The sequence below is a fragment of the Penicillium verhagenii genome (assembly GCF_028828195.1).
Source record: "Penicillium verhagenii strain IBT 33310 chromosome Unknown utg000003l_segment0_segment0, whole genome shotgun sequence".
Taxonomy (NCBI): domain Eukaryota; kingdom Fungi; phylum Ascomycota; class Eurotiomycetes; order Eurotiales; family Aspergillaceae; genus Penicillium; species Penicillium verhagenii.
In genome coordinates, this window is record NW_026643167.1 from 561274 (window position 1) to 585774 (window position 24501).

A 24501-nucleotide genomic window follows, 5' to 3' on the forward strand; every position below is an offset into this window, starting at 1 on the left:
GCTTTTCATTTGGCTTTGCTAAAATTGGCTGGGTAGTCCACCATCTGGTATATCAGTAGCCAAAGCTTGCCGTGATTGGATAAAGCACCCGCGCGGGGTGGAATATTGTTGATGCATGTGTATAGTAGTTGTATTATTGTGGAGTTCTGTGGGTCACGACCCAGTGTTATAGATACAGGTCTAACCCTAATGCATGAGTAGTGCGTATCAGGGTGACAGGACAATACCATAAATACAGGTGCTCCAACAAATATGGACGGCGATCATGATCCACCGAGCGGACGGACCCAGGTGACGGGCTACCCCGCTTGGCGGTGAACAGTACTGCTTCTTAACACTCATCTATTCTATGTACTTTTTGGAAAGCTCTCCATTCAAGACAAGGTATGAATTCGTCTAATATTTATATTTGATCGTATGCAGCTGTAGGCCGAAGACGGTGATGCGACCACGAGGTACTTGTGTGCGTCATGATTACTGACATCAAAATACAAATCCACTAAACTGGATTGGACCCACAAGAACCCGAAGATCATGACGCTTCACACAAACGAATCAAATACATTGTTTGCCCCAGGTTTTTGTTGCAGATTGCTCAGCGGGGGATTACCCGATGCGGAGAACCCGGGAAGGGCATTCTGTCCCAATTTTCCTGGCGGGCCGTACTGCTCCGTCCAATTTCCGTGGATCACTCCGGAGCCGGGTAGATAGGATGCTAGTCTGCGGTTCTGGAGAGCGTCGATCGCGTTCCAGTATCGCGTGGTCGCGGAGACTAGTTCGCCATGTGTTTGATGCAATACCAGCTGAATTTCGTTCCATGGGACGTTATCCTGTGTCGAAGCAATCAGCGATTCCACCTGCTGCTGGAGTTGACGAATCTCGTTCTGAAGTCTTTCATTGTCAGCCAGAGCGGCTTCTTCTCGCGCAATAGCCTGTTGCAATTTCGAACTCGCTTCAGCTTCTGCGGCTTGCATTCTCTGCAACAGCTGAGACTCGCAGGCCTTTTGATCGTTTTTCTCCGCAAGGGCCAATTGAAGCTCCCGACCAATTTTGTCCATCTCATCAAGGCACTTGGCATGAATAGCTCTGAACTCCTTCTTCCGATCACTCTTTGACACGATATGCCCCTAAATAGTATGATCAGCTGGTGCGCATGGTATCGGCAGTACTGAGCATAGTAAAGGGTAACTCAAGAATTTAGGAATCGAAAATAGACCACCATCAACATACTGGGACTTTGGACGGCTGCGCCACTGAGTGCAGAGAATAGGAGTCTGCACGAGACTGAGAGACACCCGACTGAGTAGGGCTGGGAGAATTGACTCGGGACTTCGCACGCGTCACTCTCGACCTGCTTGTGATGTCTGGCTTCTTTGGGGCGGAGTTAGATTGATTTGCCATGCTATCTTTTGACAAGCGAGTTTTAGCTGAAGGATGAAAAGCTGAAGATTCCCTCGTGCAAAAGGTTGGGAAGGCATAGCCTTTAATACTAGGGGGTCCGTTGGGAGATCATCTGCAACGAAGCGCAAAAATATGTGTTCCTGCCAAGCAACCCTATTGGTACCAATTTTCCGAGTTGGAAGTCACCAATATGCATTCACACCGACAACCCAGAATCTGTAAGCGTGCTAGAAAATACCCACATGCCTCATGAAACTGGACATGATGCATTTTTTGTTGTTCTGATATGGGTCCGCAGAAAAATCGCTGCTGCGTATGTCAACTTAGGGTCTCAAAATGATCCCCAAAGGCAGTTTTGATACACACATGAAGGGATGACTTTCTGCGGCATACATACAGAGAGCCGTTGATTACCAAGCAGCCATTTAGTGCATATGTTTCTTTTTTGAGTATGGCTTATACCAGATAATCCACTGGGTGAGATTGAAATCCAGGTCATTACCCCTTTTCTTGGTCCAGTACATGGCTTGAAGCCTAATATTTGTATGGCTGAATAATACTGAGTGCTGCTAATCACATGGTAACACGACGGGGAAGTTTGGTTCTGAATGCCATTCGCCGTGGGACTTATCATGGTTCATCCATTGCAAAAATTTGCAACGCTCCTATCACACCCTGGCGCAAGACGCCAATCAGAAATGACCTGATAAGACGTGACTCATGATCCGATCGAGACAGATATCGGTGGGACCTTGAGACTAGGAACACTGACTCGCGGACCCGTGTCCCGTGTCGAAGAAATGACCAACCAAGGACCTCTGCATTGACATTCAATTCACTAATCACGATCCGATCGACTACCAGATGTGTAACTGAGTGTCCCTTCACAATTCATGCTTATTTAGATTGCTCTTCTGACACAAACGGCTCATATGACTCGTGTTTTGGGAGCACAGAGCACAACGCTACTAATGTTGCTCCCAAATTGATGCCTTGAAGGTGATTCGCGATCCACTCTTTAACGGATGACTCCACATAGAGAAGGTCTTCTCCACTTTTCCGTTACCAGGGTAACCGTCCTTTCGATCCAGTCGATGGAAAGATCTAGAAGCTATCTTTCCTGCATCGACCCTTCTTCCAGCCCCCTAGTTGCCCACTTGGTGGTTCATCCTCTTGGCCTGAATTTATTACGGTCTAGAACCACAGCTCACTTAGGGTCGTACATGTTGGGCAGGATGGAATAGCTTACATGAATAGTTCGGGGACAATTCAAACTCTGATTGGCTTCCGACGTCAGGGTCTGCGTCGTAGGCCAGACATATGTGCCATACCCAGACTTATTCTAAATCCCGCAGGTGTGTCTTGTACGGGATACGGTTCTGCCTGCGCCTGTGAGTTTTCCAGCACCAGTAAATTGCTTTTGGATAGACGGTTGAAAGGGCACGAGTATATTACAGGACAGCTCTTCACGAATGTTTATTCCTGTCGGGAAGCTTGAATTTGAACATACTCAGCCACAAAGACTTTTTTTAGTGTCAATTTCAGATCACCCATCCATGGACAATCGCGTCCTCCTCGCCTGAGGCTGTCCTGGCGACCGGTCGTTTCCATGGTCTGACGAGAGTATCATCCAACTTCTCAGACAGCCCCACTCAAAGTCTATGGAAGCTGAGAATCTTACTTTTCTTTCTCTAACGTTTCATCGGGATCCGGACTTCCAGAGGCACGAGAAAATGCCATTGTCTGGCCGACCTGGTAGAAAGACAAAAGGGATCGAGGCTAATTACGCCTAGTGTTCGTCCCAGCTTCTACGTTATCAATGAGTCTGCGACCCGGCCATCCATTGACCCAATAAGATCTGAAAGTTCGTCAGATCATTCCAAGCAGCCCCCAGCTACTATGCCGTGATCTCATTGCAAGAAAGTCACATGTTTGCCGCAGTAGGCTTTAAAATTTGTCTACTCACCATGTCCACCTCATAAGTTTCATATTCTTTTACGTTTGCGACAAGTCTTTGGTCATCCATGGATACAATCATTACCAGCCTGCCTTCAGACGTCGGGGCCATCCTGATGAAAAACGTCTCAATTATTCAGGTCGTATCCATGTTCTCGATCGGCGCATACAATGCCCTGGAAACGGGAATTGTCACATTTGATACGTTCAAGCGCTACAGCGGCCTCTATTTCTGGAGCATGCAGGTCGCGTCTTGGGGCATTCTTCTGCATGCACTGCCTGCCATGGCTCGTTTTGTCTCTCAGGCATCTAATCTTTCTACGTCAATCCCTTTCATCATTGGATGGTACGCCATGGTTACCGGTCAGGCCGTCGTACTCTATTCACGTCTGAACCTCGTTGTCTCCAACATGGAAAAGGTGCGGTGGGTGCTGTGGATGATCGTCGGGAACTTTTTCATTCTTCATGTCCCCATGACAGTCTTGTTCTTTGGCCTGAACCAAGGGGACGCAAGCTTCGCTCGACCCGCCGCGATATACGATCGCATACAGGTCACCGGCTTCTGCGTGCAAGATTCCATCATCTGCGGCATTTACATCTACGAAGCAGTCCGAGCTCTCAAGCCGATGATTGAGATCCGAGGTCGCAATGGTCGGAATGCCATCATCCATCTGCTCTGGATCAATGTTATTGTCGTGTTGTTAAATATCCTGCTCCTTCTCACGGGGTACAAGCTACACTATATTCAAGTGAGCTTCAAGACTGTCGTGTACAGCATCAAGCTGAAGTTAGAGTTCTCTGTGTTCAATCGACTCCGGTCGTTGACGAGCAGGCAGCCCAGTCTATCTCAGCATGAGTCCGAAGAGCGGTGCAGATCAAGCAAGACGAGCCTCGTGGACAAGATGTTCCCATGGGTATCTGTGACACCGGACAGAAGTGTGAGATCCGAGGCATCTCAAAGAGAAACTCCGCGAGAGGCATGCGCGACATCGAATGAGAATAGCGTTTGCTCTGGAATCACCTCATTCACAGGAGTCTCTGCCAATACCACAACTACTTCCCCTGCGAGCTCATCAGGCAGCCTGCCCATGCTGGAACTGAGTCTGTCTGAATTCTCACCCAGATTGGAGGTATGAATCTTTGGCAAGGAATGAGCAATAGTTTTTTTGCGAGTTCACTGCCTGTGAGAGAGCGAGTTGGTGATACAGTACCATGCAACACGTGAATTATTTCAGTATGGCTTGGAGCCGACGCGAGCTCTTCTATAGAAAGGACTTTGGTGTATGTTTTTAAGATTTTTTATAATTGGTGCAACATGCATGAGTTCGAGGAACATATTCTCATAGCTATATTAAGTAGATCAATCATGCTATTGCGATCCATTACGACCATAAAAGAACAAGAATGAGAACAAAAATATGCAGGTTAGAAGAAAATCCACCACCTACCAATGCAGAGTACGTCTCCTCGGCGGAATTCTCAATCTGATGAGAGGCCTTGATGAGAGAAGGTCTTTGTGTGGTGTACGCGACCCGACTGGAATATAATCAATGATTTCACTCTTGAGTTTGAGCAACCACAGTATACGAGCATATGAAGCAATACATGGGGCTTTCAAAAGGTTGGCAGTGGCCTGGTAGACACATCGAGCAAAATCTCCATAGTCCTGCTACAGATTTTGAGCGATTCTACCGCCAGTAGTACAGTATCCATGTACGCAACGCGACAAATCTGATCAGACATCACTATGGCTTTCCGATCGTTCCGTTTGGTCCCCATTCGATTCCACAGCAGATGCAATTATGTAGAGTCTGCCGGTGAAACCATCTGCTTCGTTTGGAAATTGAGCTGCCACGGTCGATAGTTGCCTTGCAGATGCAGTCGCTAACGGCCGGCTCCTCACTCAATTGTTGACCGTGTCAAGTTTTTCAACAATTTTAGAACTTGAGAGTACGCTTACAGAGTTTGTGAATCTCTGCAGAATGTGCGATGGTGAGAACCCTTCTGCCACTGTTGACGCCTAGGTGCAAACGTCATTGTCTGTCCTTTTGCGATTTGGTTTCAACTATATATGATGCAGTTATGCTGGAAAAGAAGATTCTTGCACTTCGTCACACCAGCAAGAACCGGACCCGACATGGGAAAATATCACCCCTCCAATGCCTGGCATTGCGCCATCATCTCCCTCATCAGTCTCTTGGGGATATTCTACTTCTCTGTTGTTTTTGCGCAGGTTCTCCTATTTCTTTGCTTTAAGCTCGGCAGTCCAACTCTCCAAGCACTCTCTGTCATTGCCTTCTGCGCCAGTGTCATCTTATGGTGCTCGTTGATCTTGCTTGATCAAGTCCTGTCCATCTTTCAAAACGGCCAATACACGGCGTCTCGAAGATCGGAATTTGAGCTTGGAGCTGTATTAGCTGTGATTTGGACGAGCACTCTTCCAACAGTCCTTCATCTTTTTGAGACACAGCCTTCCATTCAACTGGGATATGCAGCCATCCTCACCATTGCATTTTTTGTGACTGTTGCGGAGCTCCTCACGTTCGACTCGCGGTAGTTCGGATCCGATTCCCATACCACTGCGTCTCGCTCGGTTTGCTGTGCTTGGCTCCAGCGCTTCAGGCTTTAGCCGAGCATCGACCAGCATTTCCATCTCTGGCAACCGAATTCATCCACATGGTCATGAAGAACTGTCTTGGGGCTGCAATCTATCTGGTCAGTCCGTTGGAACGACTCAGCTTTATGCCTCGATTGCAGCCCAGTCTTCATGTGATGCACCTCTGTCTTGTCTACAGCCTAGTCAGTTACTCGAGAGCTCTCATGCAGCTCATTTCTTGATCTTCGGGAATATGCGGATAGTGTTTGTGCATTCAAAAATAGAGAGGAGGTGCTTAAGATTCGTTTCATGTGAGCAGGTATGCGCGAAGAAAAAAGACATTTTGTGAAGTACATTTTGAACTAGGGATGGGCTTTCCTGAAATGAAAATGGATTCAAGATTTTGTGCTAGGAATGACGAAGTTGATGCATTCAAATCTAGAGGTCTCACTTGTGAGCCTGAATCGCGATCGGCGATTTTGTGCTCTCGTGTGCCTTTCTGATCTAAGTTGGAAAAGCACTCAAGTTGGGCAACCTCATCTTCCAACAACTTGAGGAGCCAACGCAGTAAAGCATGTCAAATATGTAAAGAACACCATATCGGCAATCAAGTATAAATATCGTCCCCTATTTCTCTCAGAGGCTGTTTCTTTGTCTTCGCAGAATATCGCAATCTGACGAATACAACGCCGGCCCTGATCATGGCAGTCAGACAGCTCAAAGAGCACATGATATTTGACTTTGACACCATCAAAGCTCAATCCCAACCGCCACTCACATATCCTCGCTCCGTCACTTCCAAGAATGAGAAATCCAGCATCGCTGAACCAAAAAGACCTGTTCACCACCACAGCCAGAAAGCCGTGACAGGCCCCATAAAGAGCCTTTGTCTGCCACGCTTGCACAGTCTCGACGATATTAGGTCAGCTCTGATTGTTCGACACGAGTCCCCGTGGGACACGTATCAGCAAGCCATCTCATACGACATCGCCGGTGAGGTAGTGATTGCCTCTCGTCGCACCCGCCCATCTCGTGTGGTGGCCATCAGGAAATACAACAGGCAGGATGCTCGGAGCCTGATCGATAGATTCGGGCGTCTGGAACACGTCAATATCCTTCTTTTCTATGAATGTTACATTGATGGAGATTTCGCGTTCTTTCTAGTCGCCGACCTACCGCTGACTCTCGGGGATGTCGTTGCTTGCTCGGATTTGTATCCCACCGAGGCGGAATTGGGATCGATCATGTTCCAGGTGTGTTCTTCATGATCGTACCAAGAAACTGTGCTGACCTTTCAGATCCTTGAAGGTATGTGCTACCTAGCTGCCTTTCGCCTTGTTCATCAGTCTTTGGTCTGTTCCAACATACTACTTGGGCTTGACGGGATCATCAAAATTGGTCAGTCAAGACCCTTCCCGCGAAGAATCTAGCTTACGAGTTGCAGCTGGCCCGGAACATTGCGTGGATTGTGTAACAAGTCAGTCTGAAGCCGCATGTATCGCCGCCATACCGTCAATTACAATGCAGCTCATGCAAAAGTACGACAAAGAAGATGGAGCTATTGGTGTCGACGACCTCGAACGCTGGCCAATTGCGTCCGCCGCAGTAAACTTTTTGTCCGCCTCTGGAGCGGCAGCATCGATGGCAGTTTTGAAAATGGTGAGTCGTTCTGCCCAAGCTCCGAACTTGCTAATGCCTGTCAGCATCCGTTGATCACAGCCAGGCGCCGCTCGGCTGCTGATCTCGTGTTACTTGCACGAGCTGCCTTACTTATGACTCGAGTAAATTGCACATACCACCGTGGAAAGAACTCTTTTTAGTACAATCTGCGGGTCAAATCACATAAAACTACTTCCAAGCATTTCGCACTCCAATATTCGCTGTCTATCGTACATTCTGAATATCAAGCTCAATGCAAAGCAGAGGATTGGAAAAATACTTGTCAAAAACGCGCGCTTTTTCCAGGTATTCAATAAGATTCACATGGTGAATTTAAATTTTGTATTTTCCAATGTCTCTCCAAATGCGTTCCAAAGATTAGCCATCTTGATTCAAGTCCAACGGGGTTTTGGTCGTAATAAATAGCCCGGCTTCAAAAACATTTCGAACAGTAAGATTCATGATCACTTCGTTGACCGCGATTGCTCCTAATGACCGCAGAAGTCGCATATGATGAACCGTACAAAGGACACGGTGATCACGAGAGAACCAAACGAAGCTTGCCCCACAGCCCCGTAATATATGATTCCGTAGTAAGGCAAGTGGCCGTGACTGTCCAACAGCTCAAACCAAGATTGAGACCCATGGACGCAGCCCACGATATATCCACCCACGGAGAGGCTAATAAGACCTACCATAATCTGAAGGCATTCGAAGTAAAACCGATATCTGCAGTCCTGATGCAGCCACCTCGGGTGGATCGCAAGGACCGTACCGAAGATGGAGAGCGATGCTGAGACCAGGGCGACAATAACTGAGACAACAATAATTCTCTCCATCAGACTTTTAAATGCAAGGTCCAGTAGGGCATGATTGGTGTTGATGAGATCTGATTCTGCATTGTCCCGTAGGATAATTGCGAAGTGAGATATGGCCGAGTTGAAACTCGCAAGGGCCAGCCACACGATTGCGGGGACCAGAATGGTAAGGCGCGTACGAATCATGGTGAATCTAGTATGAGAAGTCATATCGAGGACGTAATACGACTGGTAGTTGAGGGGTAGCGCAGGTCTTCGGTATTGGAGCGAAATAATGTAGGAACGAAAAATGACAGAACAGCCCCCAGGCGAAGTCTCACTTTAAGTAATCCTTCCTGAACCTGGTTCAGTCTGGCATTGAGCCGAGTAAATGGTCCTCAAATGATCTGCGGTCCTAGTGGCGATGCGTATGAAGGTTCTCTTTCTGAGTTGATTGGCCTTTATACCTTTGACAGCACAAACAGGGTCTGATTCAGATCATCACTCATGCTCCCAGGACCTTTTCTCCTACCGCGGGAATGCAATTCTTCTAAGAGAATTTTCCTTCCAGTAAACTCCAACGTGATGGCGAATGGTTTAGCCCAGTTCTCCCTTCTAGTCATCTCAACGCTCAACGATGTACCTACATGTTGAACTATTGAATGATTACGTGTCAGTATGGGTGTCTTCGTGGTACATTCAAAAGCATAGACATTAGGGCAGCTTTCATTTCTCTACCTCCACCCCTCACGCCAGTTCTTCCTCTCGTCAATTCCACGATGCAGTCCCCACGCTTCAGTCAGAGACAAATCCGCGAGTAAGGCACTCATTTGATCCCTTCTGCAAGAATAATGCCGGTGCTAATCTTCAACCGTTTGACATTTAGTACCTCGACGGCCGAGAACCCCTCCGTCCCAAGATCGCCATATATCTACTCAAAGACTGAAGAGCTGGTCTGGAAGTGGGAACAACTGAAGCTTTGCGGACAAAGTATTAAAAGCATACTGCAATGTGCCACTTTACCGAGTCGTACTGTGGTCAATAAGCCAGACAATAAACGTGTCTTCATTTGTGTTGAAGATGGTGTCACTACAGTCCTTCCGCTGGCCAAAGCGACCAGCCTCCAAACCTCGGATTATCACTTGGGTATCTCCTGTGCGACCGATGAGAAGGATAGAAAACTCATCATTCTCGGTGTTGGGGGAAAGGAAAAGATCTCAACAGTCAGAAAAATGACGCTCCATGTTTGGAAGTCCATTTGTGAGACTCGTCCTTTGGTTCTGTACAGCTGGTCCACCGAGTATTGGGTGTCGGATTCCGTCGTGATCGATGCCAGGTCGATCGAGGACACAGATATGATGAAGGAAGCAATACGGGCAGGACGAAGCGCCACCAAGGCATACGTCTGCATTGGCCTTCCAGCAATCACCTTCGGCCCCCTGTTCAATACGCTCGTGTCAGGATGCAATGTGAATGCAGCCTGCTTTAATCTCGCCATTCTATACATCTGGATGGCGGCTGCCGTTGATCCAACGAGGCTTGAGATTGAGCGAGAAGAAGGTGCTGGTTCTTTTCATAAGTTCTTCCTGTCGATCATCAATGATGAGACTCAAGGGTCATGGCTCGTGGAGGCAAAGCTTCAGTTCTGGCTAGAAAGCAGTTCTCGGATGAGGGCTTCTGTTCTTGCCGAGCTATTGGAGATGAGAGACATACGCATCACGTCAACTCACAGGCCCTGCTCGTGACGATGCCAGCCCAATAGAACCAGCTGTTTCAACTGTTGCCAATCAACTGTTGCGAAGAGTCACTTTGAAGGATGGAGGTTGTAGCTAGGAGTGTCTTGCCGTGGCCTGAGGTCGTAGACCACGGTTTGATTTGAGGTGCGTTGACTACTTCAATCTGACACAAGTTTTCCAGCCAGTACGCTGAACCAACTAGATCACCGGACGTTGCGGCTTATTGAAGACTGAGTGTCAATTGTCAGATACAAAGAGCTTCAACAACAAATATCATTCCCTTTTTTTGTTGATCCACGATTTGTGCAATTGGGCATTGTTGATCCAGACATGCCTCGCGGTGCTCAATTGCGAAGTTCACCACTCTACTCACCATTTGGTTCCACGATGACCCAAGTGCCTTATAAATAGTGGAATTCCCACTTGGAAGAATAAATGATTTACCCGTTCGCGCTACTTTCAAATCAAGTCGTCTTCTCATGGATCGAGAGAGCTGTATCAGCGATGAAGCAAGCAAACAACTTCATAGCGAGCTGCAACAAGGCTCGGATAGTCCCTGTGTCGCAGATCAGCAGTCGCAGCAGACCGTTTCCTTCGGAATCTCCCCGTCTTACGTGAAAGACTGGGATACTACCGACGCCTTCCGCGAGCTATACCAAAACTGGTACGTGTCGAACCACCCGGTGGGAAATTTGCTGACACCGAGTAGGAAAGATGCCATTCTGGAAAGATTCCAGCTCGACCGACGAGACTTCAAGCTACACTTCGAAGACGGCAAAGATCACTTCTCCATCATAGGTTCTTCGGCCTCAGGCGATCACGCCGATCTCCAAGCTCGAGGATTAATCCAAAACGAGAAAAAGACCGGCCGAGTCATCCTCACCAATGCATCCACGCAACTGCCCGTTGAGTCTCTCATCATGGGACACACGACCAAAGCTGGAGACCAGAGGCTGAGTAGCTCGCATGGAGAGGGCCTCAAACTGGCTGCCTTGGTCATGAATCGACACCAATACAAGATGAGCATCGCCGCAAGCCACTGCAATTGGAATTTCGGGTTGCATGGGCCGCAGCAGTCCCTTCGCTGCGTCATCATGACTGCCTGCAAGCCGAATCTCATCGAACAGCGAGAGACAGTGGACGATATGGCTGACTTGCACTCTCGCATCGAACGAGATGTCGCAGTGGTCATTGGGGCCGGTCGCGGCCATCAAAGTCGACCGGTGTCACCCAAGACCTTCCTGCGATGGCTTCGGGTCACTCTCGACATCCACCAACTGACCTCACCCTCATCTATGATTCCGACGCCCCAGGGAGATTTACTTCTAGATGCGAAGTTTTCTGGCAAGCTATTCCTGCATGGAGTACGACTCTCCATGCCTACCGTGGGCGGCAAGGTCTTCAAGTTTGGCTACAACTTCGCCTTCGGAAAATTTAGCCGGGACCGACAGCGAATGATCAGTTGCTTCGAGTTAGCTGACTTGGTGCGGCAAATCTGGGAGCATGCACTATCTCTGCATGAGGGGCTTCTCCTCCCCTCCTATATCGACCTTCTCCGCAACTATGCGCACCTTGGCGATGTTGACAAAGCGGAGATACTTCTGGAGCCATCGACCAAGACCCGCATTTGGGAGCACCTCGTGCATGCTTCAAGGGATAAGCTTTTCTTTTACAGTGCAGAAACAAATTCGCAGGTCAGTACAATTCAATTCGAGGGGTGTCACATACTAATTCGAGACAGACCGTGGATGCGATCCGAAAATGCACCGGCAGAAAGCCGACCACACTTCCGAAGAGTTTCTGGCAGCTCCTTCGCTCCGCGTCACCAATCCGGACGATCGAGGAGGAGCAACAGCGACTTTGCAGGAATGCGAAGGCCCGTGCCTTGCCCGGTAACGTCTATGCGAAGACAATCGATCGGGCTTTCAGGGCCTGCTTTGAAAGCCCCAAGCAAAATGAAAGTCGTTTACGTCGACAACTTGACGGGGAGACTCGATGTCCTCTACCACGCTGCCGAAGGTACGTTGAGCATTCCACATCAACGGTGGGATTTTGACAGTATGGACCAGAGGGGGTTATGCCGGGATCTGGTTCCAACAACCGTGGGTGGACAATATGCACCCTTTTCATGGAGAGACGTTGTGGAGGAGTTACTGGTTCTCTCTATACCTTCACTCTGTACAGCATCCCCCATGTCACGGATCACAGAGATCCGGTACATGCGCCAAGTCAGACGCCTGCTTCAATGGTTCCCGCATAACATCCAAATCAGCCTTCATGCTGGCAGTCTGCTGGTCACCTGGGAAGACAATGAAGCGGAAACGATCCAAAGATTCCATGAAGGTGGGCCAGAATACAAAGTCATTCTTCATGCGGAGCACTGCGGCGCTGAAGCGGAGCTCCTTCATCCCGAAGCGGGTAAGTCTACTCCACCAAATATATGAGATCAGGTTGAGCTGACTTCCAAAGCATCGACACAGCTCGAATTCGCAGCATGCGGCTGCCGTCAGCAATTTGTTCGTCGAAAGATTCGATGGTGCGTTTTTGGCGAATTGGACCACTCCACCGCATACTACTGTCGGAAGCTCTGTTGTGCACCGTCGCGACGGTCTCGACGGAGCTTTCTTCTGTTCGCGGTGAGGGGTCCCGCGGCGGGCGGTAAAGGGCGTCCAAGGCAGTCTCGGTTCGACTACGCGTGTCAGTATGACCAAATCAAAATACTCCAGTGAACTCCGAACTTACCAGATGCAGCATGAAGTGCCACGTCCCGTATCGCGCTTTTCCAGCCACTCCTCGGTACAGACCAGGTGCGATAGCCCCCTGCACTCGACGCACCGCAAGACCACGCGTTCATCCGCTCGATCGTCATCCTCGGCCAAACAAAACATGCAGTGGATGCTGTCAACATCGTCACAGGGAGTGACGCTGTGGAGCGTCAAATCTTGCACACCGACCCAGATGTTCGTGACAAATGGAAGGATCGCTGGCTGGGCTGGCGACACGTGCCACGGAACACTGTTTGCTCGCAGCATTGCAGTCGTGATGTAGGGAGCAGCCCATGAATGGCCATAATTGGATATATCGGGGTCACTCAGGGTACCGGCGGGCGAGGCTTCACGGTCGCTGTGTTGATGAGGTTCTTGAACGGTCCAACCCGACTCCTCATGAGTCCCTCTGAAAGTGAATTGTGTCTGGCGCGGAACTACCGGTGAATCTGCCGACGAAGAAATAAACTCGAGATCGTCGTACGCCTGCGCTTGGTTGCGAATGGCTACCTCGTACCATCCTTGGGCTAAGTGGCTGGCTTGTCGTTCCCGGTGCCATCGCTTGCAGAGAAAGTGTTTTGCAATTCCGCAGAGCGCAGAGTGCAGGTCGGCCAGATCAAAGGTGGTGCGGGATAGGCGGACCATTTCTTGGTGACCTCTGTTGATGTCCTTGGCTTTGACCGAATTTTTGCAAGGTGCGCCGTTTTCAGTGATCCCGCAGCAAGTGCCGCGCTGGCCAAGTGGCCCAACCTCCATTTCACAGACCACCAATGGGTCCCACGTGTACGAAGATGACATTATTGGGGCTTAGGAGTAAGTGATCTGGGTGGACTTATGGATGGATATCAAGTCAGACTGGCAGCGCTCATCTTTATAGACTGCCGAAGGGCATGCACACATTCCAAGCCCAAGGCAGTCCTACGACAAATCATTCCTTATGCATATTGGGATTCAACTCTGGGCAGGGCCCTTGTTGATCGGTGGCGTGGGGATGATGGTCCTCGCTCAGTGTAGATCATACTCAAGCTGAGGGTCTGTCTCATGCTTCAATTTGGGATCTTAAGCCAAATTCCCGACTGAAGTTGGGTTATGGCATGCCGGGGATATCGCAAGGAGACCCAAGGCAGGAGGACTGTTATCCAGGAGCTATTCACGTGTTCCTGGAGACAATTTGGGGCGCTCCTGGGACGCAAATTGATCCTAGGAACTCTAGCAATGACTTCGGGATCCTCAATCAGGGGTTTAGGACCTATACGACCATTTTCTATTGCGATTTTTCTTTATTATCCCTGCCGACCAGTGGCGGCGTAGGTCACCTTTCCCATGGAGCTGAGCGAGGGAGATGCTTCAGGGAGCATGATAAAAAGGGCTTTCTCACCCAAGCAGCCTCTACAACATCAACTCTTATCTCACTTCCGCCGGCATTTCTCCCATCATGGTTCGTACATTAACTTTCCTCTGATATGCTGAGTTTCGTACTAACCTACAAACAGTCGCACATTCCATGCTTGCCTAGCAAAATATTGCTGATTGTTGCACCATTTCTGGGCGACAAGGCAATCGTCGCCTTAGAAAAATCTTGCAGAAACTTGCACTTCGGACTGCAACCCACCTTTTTCAAGCAGAATATCTTGTACCAGAACAGTAATCTGTTGCATCTGGCAGCCAAGACCAACAATGTGTCTCTGGCACAGGCTATGCTCAGCTATCACGCCGACGTGAATGCTTTTTTCCGCGGAAAAACCTCGATTATGAGAGCATTGAAGCATGGTGCTAGCGATGTGCTAAAGGTGTTGTTGAAAGCGCCAGGGGTAGACATTAACCTCCAGAATCAAGCACAGGAAAGCGCGTTATGGTATGCCATCAAGTATGGCACCTACCGGTCTATTGTAGAATTGGCAGCGGCCTGCCCGGATCTGAAAATAGACCTTAGACACCGACAAGGTCAAACGGCGCTCCACCGAGCAGTCTGGGCCGGAAGAATTGGACTTGTGCAGGTCTTGCTTGATCATGGCAGCGATCCTGATATCAAAGATGATTACGGCCACTCGCCATGGGATCAGGCCTTTCACAACAACAGCCCTTTCATGAAGAGATTGTTCATCAAGGAAACTGAATCCAAGTTCCCCTCTGACTTCATGTATCACGACGAGATGCCTCTTCATCAAGCGGTATCCCATGGGTCCATGAATGCTGTACGATCACTGCTGGAACAGAAAAATATCAATATGGAAGCGCACGACCGGAATGGCAATACAATTCTCCATTCAGCGGTCCGAACCAGGAATCGTGAAGTCATGGATTTGCTGCTGAGCCACCCACAAGTCAGGGTCAACTGCAAAGACGTGAAGGGCAACACGCCACTCTGGCTGTCTACACACCTCTCATGCGAAGCGGTGACTGAGAGACTTCTGCAAGAGCCACACATTGACATCAATTTCATTGGGGGACTCGGTGAATTCCAACCACCCTCGACTTCCCTTCATCATGCTGTGCTGAAACCGGACACGGTGGCACTACAGCGTCTTCTGGCAGGGCCGGGGATCGACATCGCTCGCTGCGCGGCGGGCCAGTCGCCGTTTGCTCTCGCGTGTGCTCACGGACGCATCGATGCGATGAAGGTGCTGCTGCACACAGCTCACGTAGACATCAATGCCAGCGGCCTGGGCCATCCGCCAATTTGTCAGGCGGTGGAACGAGGCCAGCTGGAAGCCGTGCATCTCTTGGTTCAGCAGGGCGGCCGTCTACACATCAATCGGAAAACGATGACAAGCCATGACACAGCGCTCTGCATTGCCGCGCAGGATGGCAGTCTGGCACTGGTAATGGCTTTGCTACGCCATGATCAGATCGACCCCAATCTCGAAAACCGGTCGTGCCAAGCGCCATTATCCCTGGCAGCACAAAGAGCGCACCTAGGAATAGTCGACGCGCTTCTACTGGATGGGCGATTGTCGCGGCAAAGTATGATCGCAGCGCTTGGCTTTGCATACAATGACCCCGTTCGGAAGTCAATTCAGACCAAGATTGATGATCTCGGCGTTCCAAAGCTGCCCCGGTCAGCGCGGTGCAGATTTGGTGCATTTCAAACCGGCCTGCAGTAGAGCTGGACCATGTACCGGGAAAGTGGGCGAGTACAAAAAACTGACATTCTGGAAAAGGCCTGAAGACTTTGCAGTGGAATGATGAATTTGTTCAGCGAATTCGTTTATCTCAACTGTCTTCCGTATCCTGTTGATGAAAGAATTGAATTTTTGATTTTGCGCATCTCACTGGAGAATATTATCTTTTGCTGTGCCCAACACGTAGGATCAACAGGTGATTCATCACCTCTTTACTGATAAATTCTGCATCGTTGAAATTCATCACACATGGTGCGTGTCTCACTTGTCCTTAATATAGATACCTGAGTCCCCTGAGTACTGTATAAATATTTCTGCTGCGGCATGATTCCTTTCATTCATCTAGCAAATGCAATGGACCACCCACCTTCTCCCTCTGCGGCTCGACCTGCTAAGAGACCGCGCAGGCTATCCAACCCGACAATGGATGATGTCCATGTGAAAGATTCCCAGCCAGAGGCAGGTCACGCAGCGATCTTTCTCAAGGTCAGCCCCTCCCTGACGGCCAGTGAACAACACTAAATACTCACAGAATCCCATCAACCCGGCCGGTCCCCTGACAACACAGCTGATGCAAATTCTTCACAGCCAGGCGGACCTTGCCATGCCCGCTCTCAGACTTCTCGACTTTTACTTTCGTCTCTGGGACTGCTATGTCCTGAAATCCGCCGACAAGATCCACCTGGATGAAGAACAGCAGGAACTCCAGGAGTCCAACGAGTGGCTGGAGGTCGAGAACGATCTTCTCGCCCAGCGCTGCAATGAGCAAGCCCTATGGGTGTGGGGCCGTGAGCGTGTGTTTCGTCAACTTCATGCCGGCGTTGCTGCAGCCCTGAAAGGGAGTAGTGAAACGACTTTTCGTGCCGACATGCCTTTGGCAAGACCCGAGTAGCTTGACATGAAAGGCAGGGGACTGGGGAGTATTTTCTGAGTATTCCATGCTTTTCGGTACCCAATTCTTTGATGTCTTGGTCAATGTTGCCGGTGGTGAGATGTGGTTCAACACTGCTGAATCTGGTGAAAATATCCATTTTGACCAATCATGTGGTATTTTGTTGCTAGTCTTGTGGAAATGGAATTTTATCATTACCCCTGCTGCCAATATTTAAGCTCTGCCGATTGTCTATTATTTTTCCCTTTGAGATATTCTGCATCGCTAGCCAACAACTGTTCATCTGTCTCATCTCTTATCCGTGATATACGATAAACATGAATAATCTAGTCCATGACGGTAAGATGCGTACAGGAACTTTTGTTAAACACAGGCTCATAATGTCACAGAACCCGACTTCGACCTCGATCTCCACGCAATCTGGCGAGAGTCTTCGGGTATACCGACACCACCTCCCTGTCTTGCCGCGGACCATGGGGACTATGGCTTGGGCTGTCTCCCCCAGTTTGTGATAAATGACGCTCGGCCACCACTCTTGGTCGAATGCGTCTTTTACCTTGGTCACTAGGATGCGTCTGGCTTCAAATGGACTGGTCCAGATCCTTTCGCACTTTCAACCCAACCTGAAGATATTTTCCTCCACTTGTCAGCGTTCTGTCTCTCGGAGCAGATACATTGGGTGGAATTCCGACTGACACGTCTTGATCAAGTCACCGGGGACATGGTTGGCGAGCACATGTTTTTTCTGCCCCGAATGGAAACGGTCATAGGTAATCTACGCCAAATGCGTGAACGAATGCTTGATATCATCGCGCAAACCCCCGCTGGACCGAGGGCCTCCCGTTTCCGACTGTCCCTGTGGCCACGCATGGAGCCCCTGCCGTACGCCAGTCACTCGGTCCTTTCCCCTTTAGCTACACTGCCCACGATGCCAACCCTAGACCCGTCGTTTTTTGTACATAACTTGGTGGGGAACTATTCTTCAAACTAGAGCAATGCGTGAAAGAAAGTCTTGTGAGTCACGATTAGCTCGTCTGTTGATATGAAAGAAATTCCTTAATTTTTTGGCTGTCACCTCTGACATGAGTCCTTGTGCCACACTTTCAATCTGCATTCTTGGTAAACGAGCTTTTTTGAAAATTATCTCATTCAAATCGGTACAAACACACTGTTTTAAATCAAATCGTGTTCCGGTACATACAGGACTGGGCAAAACCCAGGTCTCCCTCACTCAGTGCTGTTGACATGGACCAAATCCGCCAAATCACCTCTTGGGATCTGACTCCATTGATTGAGCATGCCAGTCATTTGTTCCTGAGACGATCTCAGAGCTTGGTCGAGCAAGCGCAGTCGGGCTACTTGCTGGTCGTGTCGAGCTTGAAGGCTGTCGCTCTCAACACTCAGGTTCACGCCAGCCTGTTTCACGCGTTGATTGGTCTCACTTGATTTCTCGCACTCGCTGTGCTTCGCCACGCAAGACTCCCAGAGACGTTGATAGATTCTAACAGGTCGAGATGCTTGGAATGCGAGCTTCGGATCGCCACGCTCGATATCTGCCAGTGCCTCCAATACCCTTTGAAAGGGCCCAGTAAGCAAGGCGTCTGTCGGGGTTACTTTCTGCTATCAGTAGTAGTCAGCCATGGCAATTATCATTTGGTCTTCTACTTTACTTACCAGTGGTGGTTCAGAGCTAGGCTTGGGCTGGGGAACAAGTCCATCGCTCTGGGGAAGTACTTCACTCGGCTGAGAGTCTTGCTCCTTGTTGTGGTTTTGCATAGGTTCGGTGGCCTCCACTGCGTTCAATGTGCTGAAATCATGACAAGGAAGAATTTTCACGCCGAATGGGCTTTCTTTATAGTTTGCTTAGTGAATCTGACTCGCAAATGCCATTTTCACTGGTTGGTCAACGTATTCATTGTATCGACCACCATTGGCGTCTCCCCTGAAATGGTGAGCTTTTCGTCACGTCCTGGTTATAACTGTAAAAATCGAGAACTTTCTTCGCAAACCAAAATCATTTCAATCTGTGTTGAAAATACATTTCGAAGAGAAAATTTTTCAAACGTTGATTCCGGCACGCTCACCGTTTGTCAACGAGCGTTGAGATTCTTTTCAAGTGATTCCAAATCAAGTCATTGAATTTATTATTGAGACAAGGCAAATTCTGAGTGGGAGGTCGTGATGAAACTTCAACACTGACCTTTGCCAGGAATCTATGGCCATGGATCCATCCCCCAACTAAACATGCGTTATTTGGCTCAGAAACTAGTAGGAGTGATTGCACTGGTGAAATGCCCATCTTTGTGGGTTTTCTTTTTTTCACACCAGGCATCCTGCGGTCGTTCTCAGACTCAAAAAAATGCTCATGGCAACGTGAGCTCTTTATCACAGTCACGGCCTTTGATTGGTTTCAAGGAGATCATCTGTGCGTATATAAACTTGCAAGTCCAAGGACCCAAAAGGAGTGAATTGTTGTGCTAAATGCATGAATCTTATCTCTACATTGCCTTTCCAGTCTGCAATTTATACTTTGAGATATGTCGCTAGGATACGCTACATATCCAGTGAGCTGCGTTCAGCCAACTGCATTCTCAGAGATAGACCTGTGCGAGGAAAGTGCTTTATTCTCGAGCGATATAGCCTCGCTCTACGAGAGCGGCGAATCACGCTCTTCCACAAGCACTGATTGTGCTGAAAGTCCAGGAACAGTTCACATACAGAATGACCGAGACGGGGGTGCAACTGATGCTCACGTCTCAATGTATCCAATGCTGAGCACAACGAGCGGGTTTCAAAGTCATTCTTGCCCAGCCTCGAACTGCGCTATGGGCCGGATTTTGAATGCCTCCCAATGTCGAAATGTGATCTTTTGGTTCCCGAGGGCTGCAGGTGCAGAGCTTTTCAAAGCGACTTTGCAAGGGAAATCTGCCAGTTGCTCTGAGCATGCGAATGGCAATGATGGATGCTGCTTACCAGAAATCACCGACATCTGCTACATGCACTGCCCTAGAGGCTCAGAGTATGCCGATCAAAGTTTCCCCGACACGAAGCCCTGTCATGGCCATGATCAATGTCCCGCTCCCCCGGATGGCACGCTGAATCCCTTCGCATTGATCCACCGTGCCGGAACGACCAACGTTCTCCAACCACATTACAAGTGCAGTTATCCGGCTTGCAAACAGTATTTCAAGCGTCAAAGGACTCTGGATCGTCATCTGAAAAATCATATAGGAGAACGACTCCACGTCTGCTGGGTTGCCGGGTGTCAACGCAGCTTCTCGCGTAGGGACAATCTCAAGGCGCATTACACTACACACGGAACACATGGAGGACGCAATCGTTATGTGGCCACCTTGGACAAGACAAGTCCAGTCTATGATCCTGAGTTCTGTGGACAACTCACGGCCCAAGGGTGGCCACTCGGTGTTGGGGGCTACGAACCGGGGTGGCCTTGAATCAAACGGTGCCTTGTATCTGGTTATCATTTTCTCACGAGCCGAAAGAAAAGATATCAAAGTTATGTTTTGTAGTTGTTTCTTTGCAGAATCCAGTGGAGAACTTCATCTACAACGGTTCGGCCCTAGTTAGTTCGGTAGAGATTATCATGAAATCAGGCGTTTGTCTTTGGAGACCGACGGCCAGGTTTGATTTATCTCGCTCATGTGCACCGCGCCATACAACCGTCTTCCACTGCTAAGCAGCTTGTAGTTTGCAATTATTTTTCCATATGTTTCAACACTCACATTCTTCTAGTCAAAGACCTTGTTAAGCTCTGTTCTGATGATTTAACTCTACTCGTACACGAAAGAATGAGCACCTCAGAACTACCTGCCAATCCTTAGGGAAACATAAAAAACCAAAACACGAGACGCGCCATCTGTGTTGTTCACCATCGTCAGTATTTCTCATGCTCAGGGCGGCTGGCGACTCACCCAGATAGCCACGCAGACATTCTTGCTCGAATGCCTTGACGTGAAACATTTCTGTCACTACTACTCTATCAGGCTTTGACTGCCAAATCTCAGGGACCTTTTTGAAAGCTGCTTCCAAATCCTCCATTGGATATGAGTCATGAAGGACTTCTGCACATCGATTTGCCATATCTTCGACCCTCATATCAACGATCGGCTCAATTGCGAGTGCTGTGGTCAGGATCCTCGATAACAGCATTGGGTCCAAAGACAATAATGCTCGGCGGTAGTACTCTAAACACTCCGAAGCACTTCCAATGCAGATTGATTGAGGCTTTGTGGAAGCAACGCGGATTTCTTCAAGCTGGAGGGCCCTTTGAAGGCTAAGGATGATCGATTGCAGCTGATGCGCTGGAATCTCTGCAGGAAAGAGTGGCGAATGCTGGAGGCGGGAGATCATCGTGGAAAAGAAGTCCTGATCACGTATCCAGATCTCCTTGAACTGGTATCCTCCAATTTGCGCATCGCGAATGCTCATAAAAGCGTAGCAAATCAGGGCAATGCTCGCTCTTACGCCAAAGGGCCGGTATGGTGCGTATGACCGTTGATATGTGTTAAAAAAGTCCAATGGTGGCAACGCATGCTGTCCCAGAATGAACAGGAGGTACGCGATTTGCGATTCCACATCTTCCATAGACATGCTATGTAGATCTTCCGCTTGGGTCAAAGCATTACGTGCAGAGACCAGCCACCACGGTTTTCTATCGTATTGCAGAACGAAGCTTCTCTCCCAGTCCCTCTCACATCGATAGATTATGCACCATAAAGCCCCAATATCTTCGGGTAACATTGCCGACACGAAGAGGTAATTCAGTACCAACAAGAGTTGGTGAATCGTGTGCGGTCCTCCGTCAATGGCAGCTGGTTCAGAGACTGGAGGCGGAAGCGTGACGCGCCATGGGAGGTCAGTCTGCACAACCGTCAGCGAACAGCGCCTCAAATGTCTTGCTATTGCTCATCTTTACCGGGAGATTCATTTCAAAGCAAGGCCTCATCCATTCAGCATGCGTTAGAGTCGCGTTGGCAATGATCGGAAGATGGCCATTGTCCACTACGGGTCTAGTAGAGTCCAGATGACATCCCTTTGATATCGATTTTGTTTCAGCATGCTCCTGTGTGGAAGCCGTTGGATCGAAGTGCGGGTCTCTTGTATCTGTGTGCTGGATAGCGGACTGTATTGATCCGCTAGAATCTCGTTCGCTTTCCGTTTCGTAGTTGGATGGCTCTTCGGTTTGTGTCGATTGGTCTTTGGGGTGAGGGTTTTCCTCTCGTCTCTGTCGTATGGATGGTTGCTGGCTTACCTCTTCGTATGAACACAGTTCAGGCCTATCACGTTCAACGCAGTTCTGGCAAGCAGGCAATTCATGACCGCATCTTTTTTTCGATTTTATACATGGCCGGCAGGTCCTGCGAGCTCTTCTCATGGTTGATGAAAGCAAAAATATTGGCTGAAAAGCAAGGTAAGATTTCCAGCGATCGTGGTCAATATTCTTACTACTTGGTAAGATGAAAGATAAAAGTTGATTTGAAAATCAATCGTGACAAAGGCCAAAATGGATAATTGTGGTAGACGTAGGATCTCGCACTTGGAGAGCATTGCTATGCTTTTGTCATGTAGAAAGGTGCAAATATAGAGGCTTCAGTATATGATTAATATATCTTGCCGCCGATCTTGTGACTTCTCCGGTACTCCGAAGCGGTTACATTTCAAGTTTCGATTATTCCATGGCATCAAAGGGCCAAGAATGCGTTGTCTGATCTTTGGACACAAACCACGGATCCCAGGATTACGATAGCTCCCAGGACCAACATATCCATTCCTAGAGGTAGAACTATGAGTAAGGGGTAAAATTTATTGTAGAGTCGGTGCTTTCAAGATTCAGCAAGAAGGATACCTGATAATCGGCGACACTGACCCAAATAACGTGATGGGTGCAATGAGCAGGAGGAAGCAAACGAGGTTCCTGTAGCTACAGCTCCATGCCTCAAAAGAAGACGTGTAGCGCTGTGTTCGGCATGCAAAATTTTCAATTAAGCAACATCGCTTGGTCACCTATGCAGCCCAGCGACAATGAAACATTTTTGCTACAACAGATCACCGCTCCTTACTATGGATTGCCCCCCCTCCCCTCCCCCCGGTTACTTCGACAATCACAGTCGCTGGCTAATTAGACAAGCGACAATGCGACATCTGAGGTTTCGTCTCAAGACGTTGACTGAGTTAACCGTTTGGATAACGGACGATTTCAACCCGCATTACCCATTGCTCGATAAGCGTTCAACGCTGAACAATAATGCTACAAGACGCACTTTGTGAATGCCAAAATGGTGATTTTATGTTGTCGTTGATTTTCTGCCGAGAATTCAATAGTGACAGTCATCAACCCAGTGAGCCATGACGGTGGGGCTTCAAATCTTGCTCACCGGTGCCATTCCCACAACGTGTTTTGATCTGCCCAAATCAGAGCTCTGTCAGCGTTTCCCAGTCCCCCTTTTGAAAAATATAATATGACCCTACAATGCCGAGTATTGCCTCACCTGAAAGCATGTCCCAGTCTATGTCAACTTTTGCCCAATGGCTTGCCAGGACTTCAGTCCAAGACAAATTTGGTTTTGGTGGACTCCTCGCTATTGTATGCTGGATATCTTATAGTCTCAGCCGCCGATTCGGCCACTTACCCTTGAGGCTACAACACGCAGTATCTTTGAGACGCTTCTTCCAGACGCCAACGCCAACCGTGCTCCAGTGGCTGGATATCCCGTCATACGTGCAAGGGGGAGTGCTTGCAGCCCTGGTGATTGCCAACTTCATTGCGGTCAGCTTTCATACTCAGAACTGGGCGGGCGTGCAGAGGCGAGCGGGATGCTTAGCAGTCATACATCTTGTTCCCCTCTGCTCCGGATTCAGCCTCGATCTTCCAGCCCACGTCTACCGTGTCAAGCGGGACAGCTTCCAATGGGGTCATCGGTGGCTAGGCCGCATGTGCGTGCTGCATTGCCTGGCTCATGGGTCTGTCGTGGGCACAGTTCCTGGAAATACTGCTCTTGGAACTTCCCTCATCATTCCACTTCTGGTACGTGAAACGGGCCACAGAACGGCAGCTCTCCTATATTTCCCGCGGTGTTTCTGACAAAAGTGACTCACATTGCACAGGCCGGATGCAGTCTCGTCTCGATTTTACCTTGGACGCTCGCTACGATCCTTCGACGGTGGCCCCAACTCGGTCTCAAAGTCCACCATATTCTTGCCTCAATTGCAACCGGCGCTCTTTTTTATCATTTGATCGACCGGGGGTCTCCCTACCGCTGGGTACGACTAGGAGGTATTTGCGCTGGATTTGCATGGGGTGCCGGGACGTGTCTTCATACCATGTGGCACCACAGATCGTGGCGTATCACCTCTAGACAAGCCCTCGCGCGGACTTCGAACCGGCTTCTATGGCTTGATATTGTGGTGCCGGTGGAGTGGGTGGCTCGGCCGGGGCAGTATGTACAACTCTGGGCACCACACTGGGGATTCAGAGCATGCTTGCAGCTTCCTGCATTCTATGTTGCTTCGGTGGACACCGTGCAAACCACATCAGAAGCACGAACAACTCGCGTAGT

At 49.1% G+C, this 24501-nt stretch overlaps 5 protein-coding genes across 5 annotated transcripts; 4 read left to right on the plus strand and 1 right to left on the minus strand.

Moving 5' to 3' along the window:
- Positions 1-5494: 5494 nt before the first annotated feature.
- On the plus strand, positions 5495-5914 carry N7466_001619 (Hly-III-related protein; the record flags this gene model as incomplete). The annotated part of the gene is made up of 1 exon (XM_057161017.1): positions 5495-5914. The coding sequence occupies one exon, from the start codon at positions 5495-5497 to the stop codon at positions 5912-5914; it is 420 nt and encodes a 139-aa protein (XP_057024302.1).
- A 740-nt stretch (positions 5915-6654) lies between these two features.
- Positions 6655-7773, plus strand: N7466_001620 (uncharacterized protein; the record flags this gene model as incomplete). The annotated part of the gene is made up of 4 exons (XM_057161018.1): positions 6655-7206; positions 7252-7351; positions 7398-7612; positions 7657-7773. The coding sequence occupies 4 exons, from the start codon at positions 6655-6657 to the stop codon at positions 7771-7773; spliced, it is 984 nt and encodes a 327-aa protein (XP_057024303.1).
- A 327-nt stretch (positions 7774-8100) lies between these two features.
- Positions 8101-8616, minus strand: N7466_001621 (uncharacterized protein; the record flags this gene model as incomplete). Its single annotated transcript, XM_057161019.1, has 1 exon — positions 8101-8616. The coding sequence occupies one exon, from the start codon at positions 8614-8616 to the stop codon at positions 8101-8103; it is 516 nt and encodes a 171-aa protein (XP_057024304.1).
- A 644-nt stretch (positions 8617-9260) lies between these two features.
- Positions 9261-10154, plus strand: N7466_001622 (uncharacterized protein; the record flags this gene model as incomplete). Its single annotated transcript, XM_057161020.1, has 1 exon — positions 9261-10154. The coding sequence occupies one exon, from the start codon at positions 9261-9263 to the stop codon at positions 10152-10154; it is 894 nt and encodes a 297-aa protein (XP_057024305.1).
- Positions 10155-10624: 470 nt separating this feature from the next.
- On the plus strand, positions 10625-12589 carry N7466_001623 (uncharacterized protein; the record flags this gene model as incomplete). Its single annotated transcript, XM_057161021.1, has 4 exons — positions 10625-10809; positions 10855-11839; positions 11887-12037; positions 12075-12589. The coding sequence occupies 4 exons, from the start codon at positions 10625-10627 to the stop codon at positions 12587-12589; spliced, it is 1836 nt and encodes a 611-aa protein (XP_057024306.1).
- Positions 12590-24501: the final 11912 nt, after the last annotated feature.